General features: G+C 38.1%; 4 protein-coding genes across 5 annotated transcripts in view; 2 read left to right on the forward strand and 2 right to left on the reverse strand.

The window, feature by feature from the left end:
- Positions 1-13,299, reverse strand: part of LOC125225527 (protein scarlet-like) — a 40,683-nt gene extending 27,384 nt beyond the window's left edge. Inside the window, exon 1 of the mRNA XM_048129282.1 lies at positions 12,659-13,299. The gene's annotated coding sequence lies outside the window, so the exon portion shown is untranslated. The remainder of the gene's footprint in view (positions 1-12,658) is intronic.
- LOC125225528 lies at positions 6,869-10,403 on the reverse strand. Its single transcript, XM_048129284.1, has 2 exons — positions 10,238-10,403; positions 6,869-7,304 (listed from the first exon to the last, which is right to left on the reverse strand). The coding sequence occupies exons 1-2, from the start codon at positions 10,395-10,397 to the stop codon at positions 7,144-7,146; spliced, it is 321 nt and encodes a 106-aa protein (XP_047985241.1). The 5' UTR covers positions 10,398-10,403; the 3' UTR covers positions 6,869-7,143.
- A 1,346-nt stretch (positions 13,300-14,645) lies between the features above and the next one.
- On the forward strand, positions 14,646-16,395 carry LOC125225254. The gene is made up of 3 exons (XM_048128863.1): positions 14,646-15,473; positions 15,876-16,154; positions 16,242-16,395. Exons 1-3 carry the CDS (start codon positions 14,959-14,961, stop codon positions 16,393-16,395), a joined length of 948 nt encoding a protein of 315 aa, XP_047984820.1. The 5' UTR covers positions 14,646-14,958.
- A 265-nt stretch (positions 16,396-16,660) lies between these two features.
- Positions 16,661-19,374, forward strand: LOC125225727 (ATPase inhibitor mai-2, mitochondrial-like). Of its 2 annotated transcripts, none has more exons than XM_048129569.1 (3): positions 16,661-16,827; positions 17,706-17,832; positions 18,702-19,374. In XM_048129569.1, the coding sequence occupies exons 1-3, from the start codon at positions 16,775-16,777 to the stop codon at positions 18,828-18,830; spliced, it is 309 nt and encodes a 102-aa protein (XP_047985526.1). In that variant the 5' UTR covers positions 16,661-16,774; the 3' UTR covers positions 18,831-19,374. The 2 variants fall into 2 exon arrangements, with proteins under 2 accessions (XP_047985526.1, XP_047985527.1); XM_048129570.1 differs by lacking the exon at positions 16,661-16,827 and adding an exon at positions 17,166-17,318.
- The last annotated feature ends 398 nt before the right edge of the window (positions 19,375-19,772 follow it).

Raw genomic sequence — 19,772 nt, forward strand, 5'->3', positions numbered from 1 at the left:
TTTCATATCCTTTCCTTTATAAGTAGGTACTTTCGTATTTTCTTTCTGACGTGATATTAAACCAGCCGCCTACTCGTCAACATTAGATTTCCTTCGGGACTTAACCTATAACTTATCTATTAGCTTTCAGACAAACTAAAAACCTGCCAATATCAATTTGGAACTCTATCCAGGATCACGATCTTCGCGATCTCATGTTTGAATATAGAATTCAATGTTAGGTTCCTATGATATGAAGGTTAGGCTAACCGCAATGGACGTTATTAACCTATAAGCTTTTATTATACATAGCTCATCAAATTCGAATGTGAGACTATCCCATGGCCGAACCATGGAATGGGAGATAGAGACACACCATAGCATACTTTTGGCGTCTATCCACCCGTTAGGCTAGTTTCCTACTAAGTAGTCAAATCAGCTTCTTTTTAAGAACTGTTAAAACGATTTGCTAATATGGAATACTGAGGAGTGACGTCACGGTCAATTCATTTACTTTATATCTTTCTCTTAGACTTATTAAATATAAATTATGTTTAAACTGTACTGTCCATATTTTTCTTCGAATTATGTGGTGCTTTATTTCGTGCGCTGCGGCTTTTCATGATCTAGTTACCACCTTAGGTGTCACTTGGCTGTCACCTTTATTTTACTAATTAATGGCATGTCTCCCATCACTCACGAACCAAGCGGACGCTCTAATTTTACAAGATGATAAATTTGAGTTTGATGGTGATAATTTCTTGACCGATTCGACCACAGGCACTGTGGGATCTGAAGTATTTTACTAGGTACTACTAGCGCAATTCCCGTTAAGTTTGTACATTTGGATCACGTCTCCGATTTGGATAAAAATTGGTAGACTGATAGAGTCCATGATGCTGAGCAAGATCTGAGGACATTTTACCAATTTTTATCCAAATCGGAGACTTGATCCAAATGTACAAACTTAACGGGAATTGCACACTATCTGGTCCTCTGTCTGATGCACCTTTAGGTGGCTTCAGTAGCTGTCTTTTTGCAAAGTTTCCAAGTGCAATTTTGGGCGTAGTAAGTCCACCACCTAATCGTAGGTAATTCACTTAGTCATCTCGTTTCCTAATTCCTATCTAGTACTATCTACTTTACGCAGTCACAAAATTAAACGTCAATTCTCAACTCCTATTAGTACTACTACTCGTATCATGTTCAATGCTAGGCTATTAGATTACGAAGGTTAGGCTGGCCCAATACTTGCGCATTGACCCATTTGTCTCAGTTCGACCGCAAAGGACATTGATAACCGTGATACTGTTGCGGTTAATGGAGAATTACAAGGCAATATGTAATTAACTTTAGATTGAATTATTGAATACAAGAGCGTCTCATCCCTATGGTACATATGTATTATCTATACGGGAAAGGTACAGCAGTAAATAACGATTTTAATAAAGAAGTAGCTCGGTTCGAATTAAGTAGGTAGTAAGTAATCTACGTTTTTCCCACATTCATGCAATCAGTGCACACAATTTTTTTTTAATAAAATTTCTCTCGAAACATTAAATTTATTATATTCTCAGTATAACGCCGTGTCTTGCGTGGGCGACGGTCGCGTGACCGTCGCCGTCGCGTCTCATACTTCCATATCGATAAGGTTTGATTTGATTTCGTATGCGTCGCATCGCCGTCGCGCGACAATCGCGCGACCGTCGCCCACGCAAGCCACGGCGTAACAAGTTTTAAAAGGGTTATGAGAATCTGTAAAGCTCTACGCAATTAAGTTATGACGCATGAACTAATCAAACAGTAATTTTATTTCATTAAAATATTTACACTAAGCATCAATGTCTTATTAGACTTTTAACGACTATAAACTTGGCAAATAATATGGCGCCTATAAACCAATTATTGCTGATGAGAGTGATAATTAAGTTTACTTAGAAAACCCGGCCTCAAAATCCTTATCTCATGCCGTTACGAAAGTATAGGATCGTAATTGTGCCTTTCAAATATGAAAGTATCCTTTTTAACCGCCGCCTCAAATCTCTCAAGGAAGGTGGTTCTCAATTCGTCTGTACGTTTTTTTTTTAATTTTGTTCCACGATATTTCCGTCGTCACTGGACCGATTTTGAATTTTTTTTTACTGAATGTATACAGATTGTTCCCATTTTTCTCAGAACCCAGTTCTGATGATGGGATCCTGGAGAAATCGAGGGAACTCCTCAAATCTGAAAGGCATACATATGGTGATTTTTGTGTTTTTAAGGAACAGCATGCATTTACGTCCAAAACAGTGACATTTGGTGCAGTGGAATTGCTGATGATGGTCAGAACCGAACTCCTCAAATCTGAACGGCACACTTATAGTGACTTTGGTATTTTTATAAGAACAGCATACTGTAGGTACTTACGTCCAGAACAGTGACATTTGGTGCAGTGGAACTGCTGATGATGGTCAGAACCGAACTCATCAAATGTGAACAGCACACTTAAGTATAGTGACTTTGGTATTTTTATAAGAATAGCATGCATTTAAGTTCAGAACAGTGACATTTATTTAGTTAAGTATGTTTGTTAAGAAAGAATATTGAGTTTTCAAGTCAAATTTTGTCAAGCTTTGATTTCTTATAATCGGATTCATGAGGAATTGAGGAAACTTCTCAAACCTTAACGGTATACGTATATTCATTTGTGTTGTCATCAAATAATTAAAGCATTAAAAGCTGTTTTAAAAAATACCTACACATTTCTACATAATCCAACATTCGCAAGTAGCTTTCACCAGAACCCCAAAAGCGGCGATTTTTTTTTCTTAGTTATTTCAGTACAATTCTACCTAATCTACCTATTATAAGACTTTTCCCCTTTTTTGCATTTTTTTTAATTACACGATAAAGCTAGCTACAGGAGAATAATGTCCCACGAGTCCCACCACACAAAAAATCGGGCATATCCCTTATTTCCCGGACTTCGATATCGAAAGACCCAGTGGCTTTATTTCACACACTTGGCGACATGTATTGTCGTCCTTCCCTCAGTGTATCCTTGGCTTTAGAAACGGTCTGACATAACCCGCCGTACTACAATCATAAAAGTCATTGACACACGCTTATTGTGAAGCAATGCTCTTAAGGTGTCGCATCCTGTAGGCCTAATAGCCTATCATATCAATTGACCACAATTGAAGACCGTTACACAAACAATAGTTCTTCTTAATACATTCTTAATCTTAAAGCAAGTACCTAATTAGCAAAATAGTAGGTATAAGTAAAGATAAAGTAAAGAGTAGAGGTTGATGGGAGCTTGCAAAAGTGATCGTGCTGGGAATCAAAACTACCAAACTAACTATCAAATTAACCTTATCCAGAGCCCTGGCAACACTGCCCAGACCCGCTGCACGCCCATTATGAACGTGCATTTAAAGCTCGGCCACACATGCGCGTTTTGAGAGCGTAGGCGGAGCGTCAGCGGAGCGCATTGATAGCGGTGCGCCGGACGAACGCTGGCGTTGCGCCCAGCGGACGCCGGCGGGAACTAACGAGCGCGGATTGCGAACGGAACGCCAGCGTTCCGCCGGCGCACCGCTATCATTGCGCTCCGCAAACGCTACGCTATCAAAACGCTTTATGTGTGGCGGAGGATTTAGGTCTTACGCTTCGAGGGTTGTGTGGCTCAAAAATGACATCATATGACTCAATCTCTTATCGCAAATTAGGTATTATCACAAAATATGTACCTGATACGGTAGTAGATTACCTATACGAGTATAGAAATTATTAATACGAGTTTGAGTGCGTTAGCATTAGCAAAACGTTAGGTCTGTGTATATGTACGTACATAAGGCCGAAAATAACAATACGAGTTTGAATCACACAGCCAACCAGTTGGGTCAAAGTACAAATTTGTTCATTTAGGCACGAAGAAGAATTTTAAGTTTCTAGAGAAATGTAAGACGAAACATTTGTTGAAAGATTACCTACATGAGACCATTGACTTGAGTAGGTCAAAGATAAGATAAAATCAAGATTTACTTAATTTTTTATACAGACGCCAGAATGACGAAGCCTTTGAAGATTAAACAGAACTCGTGTATTTAAAGAATACCCACTGTGTTATTGCCTATACCTAGTTGTAGTAGTAGTAGTAGTAGTAGTAGTAAACACTTTTTTTTTGCTCATTTTATTATTGCCTAATTTAAAACATGATAAGTAATTCTCTCATACAAAATTTAAATTTATTTTTCTCTCCTTCATTGTTTTTTTTTTCTGCTTTTGATTTGATGTAAATTACGAAAATTGCCTATTAATTATGTAAAAGTACGTATTTCAGCATCAATACTGTTCGTGTTAAATACATACCTACACTGAAAATCAGCGTTGCGCAGTCAATTTGTAATAAAATGGCTGCGTAGCATAACATGCTGAGCCCGTTCCTTTTGACATGCATGCTAATTGTCTATTTTATTTTTTAATATTTTTGTGTAAATGTTTCAATTTTTATTTGTGTGTCAATAAATGTTTTCTTATTCTTACGCCGTGGCTTGCGTGGGCGACGGTCGCGCGACGGCGATGCGACGCATACGAAATCAAACCTTATCGATATGGAAGTATGAGACGCGACGGCGACGGTCGCGCGACGGTCGCGCGACCGTCGCCCACGCAAGACACGGCGTTATTCTTTATTGTACAGAACAAATTACATGTACAGAGAATAATTATAACGGTTATGTACAAAGTTGTCATGCTCTCTAAATTATTTTTCTTACTGCACCCACATTCGCGAATTTCTGTTTTGCCCTATGGTTGACTGGTAGAGAATGCCTTAAGGCATTAAGTTGCACTTTGTTTTTATTGTGCAACAAAGTTTAAATAAATAAATAAAGAAGGTAAACGGAATTCTGACGATGCATGATGCATCTCTAACTTTTATCTCTATTTAATTAGGCGTCATTTACTATAGATAGTACAGACAAATGTGAGGATACGGCGAACAAAAAGTAAAAAAAAAAGTTTTTAATACCACATGGTGGTAAATGATCATGTTACAGCCGACCTGGCCGAAACATCGGGCCGTCCCTATTGCACTCACAAATAGTGCGATAGGGACGGCCTGATGTTTTATCATTTATCGCACGACCATAATTGCCTGCCTGATGGCAGGTCAGGCAGCTACTGTATATCTGTCGCAAGGAAATGGCCAAAACAGAGATTTCATCAAATAACTAAGGGATATGATCAAATCACGCAGGATGTCAAAATGGCGAATCCATTTTATCATTTCTCTAGAAAATTTCAGTCATTTGACTAAATCCCTTACTCTGTTTAGTGAAATCACAAAATCGACCAACAGACACGCCACGTTTTGTCATTTCACTAGATTTGTTTAGGGATTTGATAAAATCCCTGAACCACGTCAGTAAGTTGACGAAACGAGTTTATAAAGTAAACTAGTTTTATCATTTCACTAAACAAATTTAGGGAAATGATAAAGTCTCAACTGGTCATTTGTTCGAAAAATTTTAGAAACTAAAGAAATGCTACCTTATTTGTTTACATGATAGTTAAAATTCCTTTGAAATACAATGTACATCTGAATGCACATTGGGCGGCAAGAGGTTAAGCCGCCATCTTTGATTTTTGCCTTTGAAATCCTATAATCGATATCGGATCGGATAATGTGAAAACGCACTAAGGATGAAATCTGTTATTTTTGTTCCATAGGACGAATACGAAACGACTACGAATTAGTCTTACGCTTTTTACGAATTAGTCTTTAGAAGGTAGAGCATCCTTACGGCTCAGCCACGACATTGGTCTAAGCGCGACAGCGGTGAGCGGCGGCCATACATCGGAGCGAGACACAGCGATGGGACTTTTCATTCGCATGTATGGCTGCCGCTCACCGCTGTCGCGCTTAGACCAATGTCGTGGCCGGGCCGTTATGCGACGAAGTGGCACCTTTTTGTTGAAAACGGCACATTTTCATAAAAGCAGTAACTGTTTGTGGCGACACTGGCGACCGTGGGTCGCTTTCCCCACCCGCCTGCTACGGTTACCGCGATCGGGTTACTGTATCGACTTGACTGGACCCATGCAGCCATGCCATGAATGCTGACAGTTTAAATTAGACACTGTTTTTTTTACATCACCGGTCATTGACCTGACCAAACCTGGCAAAAAATTAATACATATTTGAGCGATAGAAGTGGCTAAAGTATAGAGTAGACTAGCTTTTGCCTCGCGGCTTCGCTCGCGTTAGAAAGAGACAAAAAGTAGCCTATGTCAGACTCCATCCCTTCAACTATCTCCTCTTAAAAAATGACGTCAATTCTTTTGCCGTGAAAGACGGACAAACAAACAGACCCACACATTCACATTTATAATATTAATATGGAATATATTAGCCAAACCTCCAGAGTAGCCCAGTTTACGTAGGTATTAACCACAAATTTAAAATTTTGAAAACACCCCCGACCGTGACCTAGAGGACCGATTTTCATGAAACATGGCTAAGAACACTACCGACTAACACAGCTTTCAAATAAAAAAAAACTAAATCGATATTGGTTCATCCGTTCGGGAGCTACGATGCCACAGACAGACACACACAGACAGACAGACAAATAGACAGACAGACACGTCAAACTTACAACACCCCATCGTTTTTGCGTCGGGGGTTAAAAACCATAACTTTATCGTTATAACGTCGTTTGTGTGGTTACTAGAGATGGGCCGAATATTCGGTAAATATTCGGTATTCGGCATATTCGGCAAGTTTTTCAATGTTCGTATTCGGCCGAATAATTCGGTTGCATTGCCGAATATTTACCGAATAAACAAAGTAAATGTTGTGTAATGAAACGCGGGTTGGATGACAACTGATTTTATTAAATCTAGTTCTACCCACAACATCTTCCCCTTTTAAAGATTACATACTAATATAATCTACCCAACACCGGATTACATAACTTGCAAAAAATTGTTACCCATACAAAGGTACCCCAATCAATAGGGTTTTGTTTTAAACATTTTAAAATGTGCGTACAGTAGTAACTTAGGAATACTTATTATATCGTACACTGATAACCTATATTGAAATACATAACTTTAAATGTCTTTTCAAAATTTAAACTATCTATATATAGAGTGATGCGGGACAAGACCTGGTTACTCGGCTATTTGTCCACCTCTTTTTCTTATTGTTATCATGGGAGAGTGGGACTCGACCACAGTTTCCTCTGATGACTCCGCAGAAGAGAAAGGGTCCATTGCAGGAGACAGTACCTGTTCCACATCACCCTCATCATCACAATCAGCAAGGTTTTGATCTGTAACAGGTGACAGGCATTTTATGAGATGTCTCCTATTACGTCTATATACTCCCCTTTTATTTTTTACAATATACGATCTGGGTGTAGTACTTTTTGATACAACATGTCCCCTAGTTCTGTAATTTTTGTCGAGTATAATAACATTATCGCCTTCGTTTAAAATTGGCAAGGCCTTAGATCGCTGATCATAGTACCGCTTACTTTTTTGCTGATTGGTCACAATCGCGTCATATTGATCGGATTGTACTGGTTTGGGCTGCAGCAGATCGCGGTGAACCGGCAAACGACACTTCAACATACGACCCATTAGCATTTGAGCCGGCGAGCTCAAGTTTTCTCGCGGCGTGTTGCGATAACTAAGTAGATTTAAGCTAATATCAGTATTACTTTGAATAGATTTTTTTAATATGTTTTTTACAGTTTGGACCGCTCTTTCACTTTTTCCATTCGCCTGCGCGTAATTTGGCGAAGTCGTTATGTGTTCAAATCCCCAATCCGCTGCAAACCGCTTAAAATCCCTGCTAGTGTATTGTGTGCCATTATCACTTATCACCTTCTCTGGAATTCCGTGTCTGGCAAAATTTTCTTTTAGAGCCTGTATTACTGCGGAACTCGTTAAATTGTTTAACTTTGAAACTTCGACATACCCTGAGTGATAGTCAACTATTATTAAATAATATTTTTTTAAATACTCAAAAATGTCTGTACCTACTTGACACCACGGCAATTTTGGTACCTCAACGGGTATTAATGGCTCTCTACTTGGTGCATTTAAGTGATCCTGGCACACTTTGCAGCACTTTACATATATTTCAATCTCTTTATTGACTCCAGGCCAAAATAACACTTGCCTAGCGCGTCTCTTACACCGATCAATGCCAAGATGTCCGTCGTGAATGACTTTGAGCATATCAGCTCGCATCGACTTTGGAATTAAAATTAAATTATTTTTAAATATTATGCCATCCACCACAAATAACTCATCCTTCATCGACCAGTAACACTTAACATCTTCAGGTACTTCGTACCTATTGTTTGGCCAGCCCTTGTTTATGTAACTTAACAATGTAACAAGACTACTGTCCTTCATGGTTTCCTCTTTAATGGCACTTAATTTATTTTTTGACATATTTACATTACTCATCAAAAGATCTACCTGATACCTAATACCTTTACTTACAGACTCATCGTATTTCTCAGGTAAAGACGCGCGAGACAAAGTGTCTGCTAAGTACATATATTTGCCCGGTTTATATGTGACTACTAAATCTAGTCCCTGCAAGCGTAATAACATTCGTTGCAGACGTACTGGGACGGACTCTAACGGTTTTTTAAATAAACTCTCAAGTGGTTTGTGATCTGTTTCCACAACGACGTTTTTCTTCCCATAAATATATTGGCGAAACTTTTCACAGGCAAACAAAATGGCCAACATCTCTTTTTCGACCTGAGCGTACCTGGTTTGTGTGTCGGTGAGCATGCGCGAGGCGTACTCCACGGGCCGCCCGCCCTGCAGCAGCACCGCGCCCAGCGCCACGCTGCTCGCGTCCACCGACAACACCGCCGGCTGCTGCACGTCATATAACGCTAAAACCGGACTTTCACTAATCAGCTTTTTTAATTTATCTAGCGCATTTTGGTGTACCGCGTCCCAAATCCAAACTGTATCCTTTCTTAATAAGCTAGTTAGCGGCTTAGTGTGCTCCGAATAGCTCGGAATAAATTTTGACAAGTAGTTAGTGGCTCCTAAAAAACGTTCTAAGGATTTCTTGTCGGTGGGAGACGGCATCTCAATAATAGCCTTTACTTTAGAACAGTCGGGTTTCATACCATTTTTGTTGAACACGTGACCAAGATACGTCACTTCTTCAACGCCTATCTTGCACTTAGATTTATTAAATTTTAAATTAATACTGCGCGCTTTTTCTAACAATGCAATCAGCCGTTCATCGTGCTCCTGTTTTGTTCTACCCCAGCAAATGATGTCATCAATAAAAGAATCAACCCCGTCCAGACCCTCAAGCAACTGCTTTATCTTGGCGTGGAAGACTTCCGAGGCACAATTTATTCCGAACGGTAATCTAGTAAACTGAAATCTACCAAAAGGTGTCCCGAAAGTGCAGAGGTCAGCACTGGCGTCATCTAGTTTTATTGCCCAAAATCCCGAGTTTGCATCTAGCACCGAAAAATAACACGCTCCGTTTAACTTTGAAGTTAACTCTGTAATTGTTGGCAACTGAAAGTGAGCACGACGAATAGCACAGTTTAATGGACGAGGGTCTAGGCATATTCTAATATCTCCATTTTTTTTAGCCGCCAATACGATAGAATTAACCCATAAAGTGGGATGAGTAACTTTTCTTATCACGCCCAAGTCCGTCATCCTATTCAACTCGTCAAGCAACTTGTCGCGCAGAGCGAGCGGCACCTTCCGCGGCGCGCTCACCACCGGCGGCACGCTCGGGTCGACCACGATGCTATACTCCCCGGCAAACATCCTACACCCTCAAATAAGTCACTATACTCATCTAATGTAACCTCATTAATCCGTTTTATTAATCCCATTTCACGACATGCTCGTCTGCCCAGTACGCTGTCACATGGAATATTGGCTATAGCAAATTTAATGGAGTATTTTTTATTTTTATGTATCCAATTTAAATGACATATTCCCTTAATAGGTATTCTTTCATCACTAAAATTACATAATCTCACACTACGCTCGTTTTCTATGATAGAATCGCTATAACCTAAAGCCAAGAATCGCTTGTACGACAGTACGCTAATGTCGGCCCCGGAATCCAATTTAAAGCGCTCCGAACCACCGCCGTCGCGGGTCAAAGTTTCATACCAAACACGGTCACCGTCATCATCATCGGACTGACCTACAAGCGAAATATTTTTTATCACAGAGACGTAAAACAACTCACAATCGTCCTCGCCGCCGTCCGAGTCCTCCTCGCGTACCTCAATACCGTACACTTTTTTAATGCTTCGTGGCGCATTACACCGCCTGGCATAATGGCCATAATTTTGACACACATAACACTTCACATTCATCGCGGGACACGTACCCGGCAAACACTGCATACCGCAACCGTGACAACTCGTCCCCGGCGGCGGGTCCCTGGCGGCGGCGGCGGCGCGCGGGCGGCGCTCCGCGGCGGCGCTGGCGGCGCCCCAGGCGCCCGCGCCCCGGCCGCGGCCGCGGCGGCCCCCGCGCGCACCGTGCTGGCGCACGCGCACCGCGTCCACTCGCGTCGGTCCCGCCTCGCGGGACTCTAAGCACCGGCTGCCGTCGGCCGACACCTCATCGGCCTCGCACATCTTGATCGCCTTATCTAAACTTAAATCCTCGACTCGCAAAAGGCGGTCGCGTACGATCCCGTTTTTTATGCCGCAAACTATGCGATCGCGAATGAGCGAGTCTTCCAAAGACCCGAACTCGCATTTTTTACTAAGTAACTTCAGAGCGACGACGTATTGACCGATCGTTTCTCCTTGTTCCTGACTCCTTGTGAAGAATTGATATCTAGCCAATGTCAGATTTGATTTCACTCCGAAGTACTCATCAAATTTTTTGAGTACCGCTTTGACGTCCTCTCGGTCAGTCTCGGCGTCGAATGAGAGCGTTTGATAAACATCAAAGCCGTCTGGCCCTATCAAATTGATGAGTAGGCTAGACTGCACCGCTGATTCTTCCTTATGCACCCCAGATGCTTTTAGGAACAAATTAAACTGTGTTTTCCATTTCCGCCATGCGTCAGCCCGGCTGACGGGGCTGCCATCCAAACTGAGTTCCGACGGTGGTCTCGCGTGCTCCATATTAAAGTTACGCACTAACACTTAACAAAACACTGAAATACTACTTTTTAGCACTTATACACATGAAACGCGAACTGTAACTAAATTTAAATACAATTTAAAACACCACCGCTGTCACCATGTTGTGTAATGAAACGCGGGTTGGATGACAACTGATTTTATTAAATCTAGTTCTACCCACAACAGTAAATAACTAATGAAGATCTTATTACGTATTCCATTGGATAATAAGCTCCTATTTTAGTAGCTTTCTAATAAGGAACTACTAAAAAGAGATAATTATGCGTCAAAATATAAAATAATTGTTTTGTGTAAAAGTTAAAAAACCGTAGTTTAAGAGTTGAGAAGAGTTCAGAGTTGTTTTAACTAAGTTTTAGTTATCCACAAAATCATAAGAACATAATGTAACCATTATCAATCATTTAATAGTTTTAATCTCAACCTCCGCTTTAAAAATATAGCGTAACCGAATATTCGGCCGAATGTTCGGCTCGGTAAGAACTGAACCGAATGTTCGGCCGAATATTCGTATTCGGCAAAGTCCATATTCGGCCCATCTCTAGTGTTTACGAATTCAGCTAAGCAAAACTGGTAAAATAATAAGAGAAAGTTGAGAGTTAGGTTACCTCATCAAAATACCTAAGATATAAAATTTTGAACAGATACAAAAGTATCCATTTAGACACATACCTACATTTCTTTCGTTTAAAATTAATTTTTCCCCTCACTAGCTTGGAAACACGTGTTTTGTCCTTTAATACCAGCGGTTAAAAACGCATTTTATCCACTAGTGGGTAAAGTAATTTGACCTTGAATAAAGTCAAATTAACTGCTTTAAAATGGATAAAAGTAGGTGAATCTAGTAATAAAGATGATTTACCACCTGTGGAACTACTGGAAGCAGTGATAAACGCATTTTTTGCGTTGTAGTTTCCTCGCTATAGTGAGGGGAAAAGTTTTGTGTTACACTCGGGTGCAAATATATTTTACTTCTCGTGTGTTAAAAAACTCGCAAGTTCAGGATTCTATTCTCGAACCACTCGCTTCGCTCGTGGTTCAACTATAGAATCCTTTCACTTGCTCGTTTTTCAATTCCACACTCGGCGTTAAATTACAACTTTGCCCCCTTGTATAACAAATAACTATTATGTGGGCCTTTTGTAAACCTATGTAGAGCTTTTTGACTACCCTACTTTACCTGGCCATATTTACAAATAGGTATAAGTACATGAATGTTTTCCCTCTACTTTAAGTTAATACTAGAACATTCTTCAGACTTTCGGAAATTTCAGGAAAAAATCATAGAAAATTAAGGATACTTTCATTTAGGAAACAGAAAACGTCAATCGCTACAAAATATAAGTAGTTTGTAAAATGTTTCAGTGTGTTTATTTAGCAATTTCGGAAAATTTCCTACAGCAAATCAGTACCTCCTCCTTTCCATCAATCGTTAAAAAGTATCTAGGCCGTATAACAGCCCCATGTATGAAAACAATCGTACCCGAGCAATTTAAAAAAAAACTTACCAACACAACGAAATAAATAAATATCCAATTTATTCACACCATACAACACTCACACACACACAACGCCGACCGCCAATTTTTTAAAGTTTTTTTTTTCAGTCTTTGACGTGCGTCTATTATGCCGGGCCGCGAGCGACTGGCTGTGAGGGACTAGATTTGGAGTTCATACAATTACTTAGTTAACTCTATTTTACTATGCAACTGGCTTAGACTTATGCAATTTAAGCTTAATTGTAATTACTATTATTAGTACTTGTTTACTGTCTGTCTCTGTGTGTACATTTCGTAAATTATTTGCAAATGAGGTGCTGAAAAATATTTGGTTAAGCTGCGAATCTTGGCGTTACAGCCATTACAGGGTAGACTTTTTTTTTTTTCATACCTCACTTTCTTAGGTAATTATAGTACATATGTATAAGGAATATATAAGAGGACTTTTCAGTGCAGATGTTGTTTTTTGACCTTACTAGTGCGCAAAGTGGTTTATTTCTTATCGGGTCGAAAGAAGTTGAAACTTCAGGCCATCTGTACTGAAAAACATCAAACGATACACGTGCGAAAAGGAAATTCGTAACTCGTGTCGATTTAAAGGTTGCTAGGCTATACCGACTATGGACATACACACATACAGTGGAAATACTGAGGTCAATATTAACTTTTTACTCACTCAGTTGCAGGCATCCCTGAGCGACTGCAATTGCTTACCATACCATCTGAGAGTTTCTTCTGCTGGTTTATCTTCTGCCACTTAAAACTTTAACTGTAACCTTATCAGATTTCTTGATGTCCCTACGACTCCTGCGAGTATTATGTGAATTTTCGAAACAGTTTAGAAGTAGAATACCTAGGATAAACAGGATAAACAATCACAATGTAGCACGTGGACAGTCTTATCTAAATATGACATGAAACATTCAAACAAAGCCTTTATGCATCAGCAAATATTGTAAGAGTGTGAGTAGTGACTGTAGGTATGAAAGTAACAAAGTCTGGCAAAGAAAAATTGATATACAGTGCAATCTCGATAATCCGGCAGTGTGGTGGTCCGAAATGTCCAGTAATCCGGCACTAAAATAGAGACCCAAGTGATAATTTCAAGTGCAAGTTTACCATCTATTCGTAAATTATCAGTCTGACTTCACTTTAAAAGTGGCTAAAAACCAGATAATGATCTAATGTTTTTTGATCTTATTATTATTAGTACAGTCTTTTAATATGAAATACAAAAAAAATATGAAAATATATGGAGAATGACTCTAATTTTTTACCGCCTCTAACTATAGGCCGGATTATCGAAATTGTACTGTATTTAGAACACGATGACAGAAATATAAAAATAAAGGTGTGAAAGGTTACTCTTCACTATAGTCCCCACAGACTGAATTATTGTTATAACGTTTACTTAGCACTTGCATAGGCTGGGCCCCTGGGCCCTCGATATCACTGCCAAATTAGCTTGGTTGGACTCGAGTAGGTACGCCATAGTTCGCTCAAACTTTAATTTTGAGGTATGGAAAGAAATTGTAATCATAATAAAAAAAAAAAATTCAGTCGAATTGAGAACCTCCTCCTTTTTTGAAGTCGGTTAATAATATAATATCGTTTATTGCACCATGGTAAAAAAATGATACAAAACATTATAAAGCATCTCATGGACCCCAGTAGGGTGTTGCAAACAAGTTCCCAGACTGTAATGATTGTAACTCGATTATTATACGAGTATAAATTCCAATTTGTCAACTGAACTGAAACATTAAATAATGAGATTCATACTAAGTAACTACCAAATTAATGCAAATTACAAATACATGTGCAATTGTGCGTAGTGTCATTATGAAGTACCTACCGAATCATTATTAGTGTCTTTATACGGAAAAGTTCATCGGTTGTAACTTTTATTTTATACCACTAATTAATTAATTTGGTTTTGTAACAGATTTGTACTATGTATATTAATTATAGCCCAATTAAGATTAAAATAATTACCTATCAATAAAGGAAGCCAAAAAAGTTTTTCAAACATCATTACTATTCCCGCTAAAAAAGCTGCCAGTTCGAACGGACATTTCAATTTCAGTCAATCACCTATTTAATTTAACTTAAGAAATTAAATTAGTACTGTAGTTTGTATAACAAATCGGTTTCATCCATTGCCCCATTGAAAATATTTATTTTCATTTATTTCGTCGATGGAACCTTTTATAAATTGCAAAAGTAGGTTTTTAAACAGTATTCAATTAGCGGCGTTCCTGTCCGACGCTTGTCAAAGTATTCAACTTTTCTCACTCATTTGTTTTTAAATGTGGAAAACTATCGTTTTGGACGTTGAGTGCATCGTTTGTAATAAAACGTTGCAAAAAATCAATCACGATCCGCGTGAGATATCAAGAGAAATGGGAAAAATTACTAATCGCCGGTCAAGGACTCCAAATTGGTCGCTTCAAGAAAAACAACACCTACTTGAATTAATTAGAGAACGAAAAGAAGTAGTCGTAACGAAGAGTAACAATGGACCTAATTATTCAGAAGAAAAGGACGTGGCTTGGAACGAGATACTTCGCGAGCTTACAGTTAAATTTGGAGATAAGTTTGTAGGCAGTTCTACAAAGAAAGTTAAGACGCAGTGGCAAAACATGAAAAGAATCGCCCGCGAAGAGATCGCATTAAATGGACCGGAATTACACAAGTACACGAAGCTCTCTTTGGAAGTGTGTGAAATTCTAGAGTTATTGAAAGATGGTGTTTTAAAAACTGTGAGTGATCATGATAGTACACTTACCACGGATGTGGAAATAAAGGCTGAACGTATTGAGGAGTAAGTACATAGTCAATTAGTCATTGCTATATGTAGTTTAAACCACTGAGGCTTTTATGTTGTACCTACTTATTGTGTCAAATTATTTCACAATTACTAATCTAACATAAAAGTAATAAAACTTTTTTTTTAAATATCTGATTAAGGAGGAAGGTGTTCCTGACATAAGTTATTAACCTATAGGTAATCCTACAACAGACACTAATAATTATTTGTTGTCTAACTAAACTCAAGGGGACAATAATTTGGCACTATGTAAACTACATAGGGAATTAAAGTTTTGACTATGTTAATATTAGATTAAATTATTGAACATTCAGTAAAATCTACATCATGGTATTTATACCTATGCTATGCTCATCCTGTAACATTAATTAATTACTGTATTACTTTCAATTTCAGAGAAAATATTCAGCCGGAAAGCATTACTTTTAACAACAGCTCTACCGAGATGGATGTCCAAGTGATAAATGAAAACAATTTAAATTCCTTAAATCAATTCGATGTCACTGGTAGTTCTAGCTCAGATAACAATGACCTGAATGAACTGGTAATAGATGAATCTAGACTTTGTAATGAAGAAAAACAGATTGAAGTAAAGGACACAGCCTCTATGACTGATGTTTCAATGCAAGACTTAACATATCTTAATATCAATAGAGATTATAAAGAATATTTCAAGTAAGAATCTTATTAGAAATAATTATAATTATAAAGCAGTAATTTCCTATTATAACTTTAATCATTTCCATTTTTCTGTGAATTCAGATATACCGCAGAGGAAAAAGCTCTAAAGATAGAGTCGCTAAAAGAAGAAAGACAGGTGGTCAGAGCAATGAGAGAGACAGCAGAATTAAACAAAATTACTGCTGAGCAAAGATTAAAACATGTTTTATGGATCAAGAAACAAGAAATGTCGTAAGTTTTCAATTTTGTATTGATACTTCAGAAATTTGTATATTGGCGCGCCAAATGTCCCCTATCAAGTGATGTGATTAAAGTAATAAATTATATTTAAAATGTTATACCCCATAATTAGTTACAAGTTAGCCATTAGTTTCATTTATTCATTGCAATCAATAATTTACGAAGTTTTTATTTTTAATTTTTTATCACTGTCGATTTGCGAAACGTGTTTGCGCAATACTACCGTTAGTTGTCTGTGGTATGAGCTCTATGATCAAGTAACTGTCAGCTCAGCTGTCATTTTTGCACACTTGCAGTACTTGCACTTGTAGACTAAGAATACTGAAAAGGCGTTTATATTTTGCATTTCTTCGATTTATATTTCCTAATTAATCATGAGCTTCGTCGCTAAAACCAGAACTTCGCTTTTGCCAGCCATTTTAAGAAGGTAAGTTTTTTTACGCCGATGCCGGTGCGGCATGTTACGCAATCGTTCAGTTCATCAACAAATTAAAACATCTCCGTTTCGTGCCAATATGCTTGATTTTAAAGCCCTACTTTACAATAGATATTTTCTGGAAACCATACAAACTTTTTGATACATGTTGTTTACGAATCGATGACATCATTTTATTTGTTTGCCATCTTTAAGCTATAAAAATAACCTCGGTACTTTGTCGCTGTCACTAAAAGGTCAGATTGAGAAAGTTCTGTTATTTATTTCTGTCGGTGCACCGTGCACCCATTATTAGCCCCTGATTGTTCATCTCGATCATATTTGCGAATAGTGTCGGTAAACAGTAAACACTCAATCAGTCTTGCCAACTTGGACTCAATTCAATTGACAATATTTTTTTGGCATACGCAGTTCGTTTACGACTTACAGAGGAGTGTGCCAAGTGATACTAATTAACTTTTCTTATTTATTGAAAGCAATAGGTAATTTATGTGCTGATTATTATTGTAATCATTCACAATAGATTGAATTGTTTGAGAGTTAAACAAAAGAATAGAATCAATTTCTATCTAGTTGGTTGTGCATGATGAAATTAATGTGTATTTTAATATAATCAAATAAATTTATGGTCAATGTTTATTAGATGGTATTTTATTCTGTTTATTACTTGAATCAGAAATTGGGATTCTAAACTCTCTATGAAGAACAGTATGATTATTCTTGCAAGATATGTTATTTATGCACTTATACTACTGCAACATAAAATATTATAATTTCTTAGAAATTTATGATGTAGGTTTAATATAATAGTCAGTAATAACAATAGTCAGCAATAACATTAATGTATTTAAATACTCGATGTATTTCAGAATGTACTCCGGAGAACCCGGATCTGGTGCCGGCAGGGGTGGCGGCGGTGGTGGCTCGATCCGCGAGGCTGGCGGCACCTTCGGCAAGATGGAGGCTGCGAGGGAGGATGAATACTTCTACAAGCAGGTACTTTGACCATTGTTGATATTTGAACTTATCTTTAATTGTAAGGGTTCTTCTAGTTAAGAGAAGTTTATCATAATTTGTTGTGACTAACTAAAAGTCAAAATTGCAATCAACCATATACATATGTATTAGGCCAAAAGTTTTCCAAAATCTTGATCAACAAAGAAATATACATATAGACTTAATCATTTTTTTGTTGGGATTTTGTTTCAAGTATTCTCAGGAATTGTTAGCTGTAGATGAGAACATACTGTGGTCTGTGGTCATGAGGACCCGGACTAATTCCAATAAGGTCTATTTAGTATTTGCCCTTCAGGTTGAAAGGTCAGATGGCAGTCGCTTTCGTCAAACTAGTGCCTACGCCAAATCTTGGGATTAGTTGTCAAAGCGGACTGCAGGCTCCCAAGGATAACGCAAGGAGGAAGATGATGATGATTTGGTCCACACCTAACACACAACCTAAACCTTTGCCAATGCTTCCATTAATGAAAGAAACATTTTTTATCACATTTAGATTGAAGATTTATTGTAATTAATAAAGGGTACAGATGTAGTGAGAACTGTTTCCCTTCCTTCGTATTTTTACGGAAACGTTCGTATTTGTCATGCTAGTTACTGAACTAGCATGACAAATACGAACGTTTCCGTAAAAATACGAAGGAAGGGACCACTTGACCGCAATGTGAGCAGTTCTTTTACTGAGACTAACTGAAATAGCATGACACGTTCGTACGTTTCCATATCATTTCGCTCGACATCTGTTACTAACTACCAGGCAAATATGATATCGTGTAACCTCCTCTCATATTATCCCATAAAGGCTTTTTGCAAACAATTGCCCTAACTAATTTTGCAACTCTCATTTACAGCAAAAGCAGCAACTCGCCAACCTGAAAGGACACTTGAACAAGGAGATCTCCTTCCACCAGGAGCAAATCAAGCGCCACGAAGACGCCATCCGCCGCCACAAGGAGCAGATGGCTGAGATGAAGGAATAAACCGTTTTCTGTGAGACCATGGAAGGCAGACTCTTAAAGACATGACTACATACACAAACAATTCTTAAAGATTTACTAGCTTATGACTATGTCACTATAGTCACCTTGTGAAAAAATTACCACTGATTTATAAACGCCAGCTAACTAATGCATGCAAATATAAATCAATTGCGATTTCTGTTACTATGTAACCCTTTTGCGACAGTTAGACTTACTTTGGTGGGATTTCTTTTATGACACAAAAGGTTAACATGAACAGAAATTAAAATGTATGCATTTAGCATTTTTTATGTACTTTTGTAATATTATGATCAATTTCAAGTTTTAAACAGTTGAATGCTAGTCATTATAAATCAGTGGTTGCTATAAATATCTAGGTTACAACACAACTCATGTCTTAGACCTTTGGACATTATAATGTAATGTTGCAATATCTAAAAGGTTTTACAATTATGTTTAAGAATGTTACTTATTTTTTTGCTTTTATTTTGTTTAGTGGTAGTTTGTATGGAAGGATAACGCAATTACATAATTGTTAATCTGCTATTGTGGTTTCATTGTTTGGAACAAATTATTTATATCCCGTTTCATTTACACTTGATGCTGAGGACGACAACATGGAAAACAGTATACGATATGCCCTTCATTAGTTTTAATTACAGCGCCACCTATTGAGTAATAGCGGAACTTCCAGAGGCCTCGCTAAGCAAGCTTTCTTGTAAAATATATTATATCGCGCCATGTGATGTGCCTCACTAGTCACGCCACTCACCAAAAGATGGAGTTAAAACATAGTTTCTTAAACCATCGTTTTAAATTACAAAGGAGATGGCAGATGGCGCTTACCATTTCGATACCCTAGTTTACATTTGTACTTATTACGGTTGTAAGTTTAGTACAATCAAAGACATATTATGTAACTCGATCCTCTTTGGTACAATG

The sequence above is a fragment of the Leguminivora glycinivorella genome, chromosome 4, assembly GCF_023078275.1.
Source record: "Leguminivora glycinivorella isolate SPB_JAAS2020 chromosome 4, LegGlyc_1.1, whole genome shotgun sequence".
Taxonomy (NCBI): Eukaryota; Metazoa; Arthropoda; class Insecta; order Lepidoptera; family Tortricidae; genus Leguminivora; species Leguminivora glycinivorella.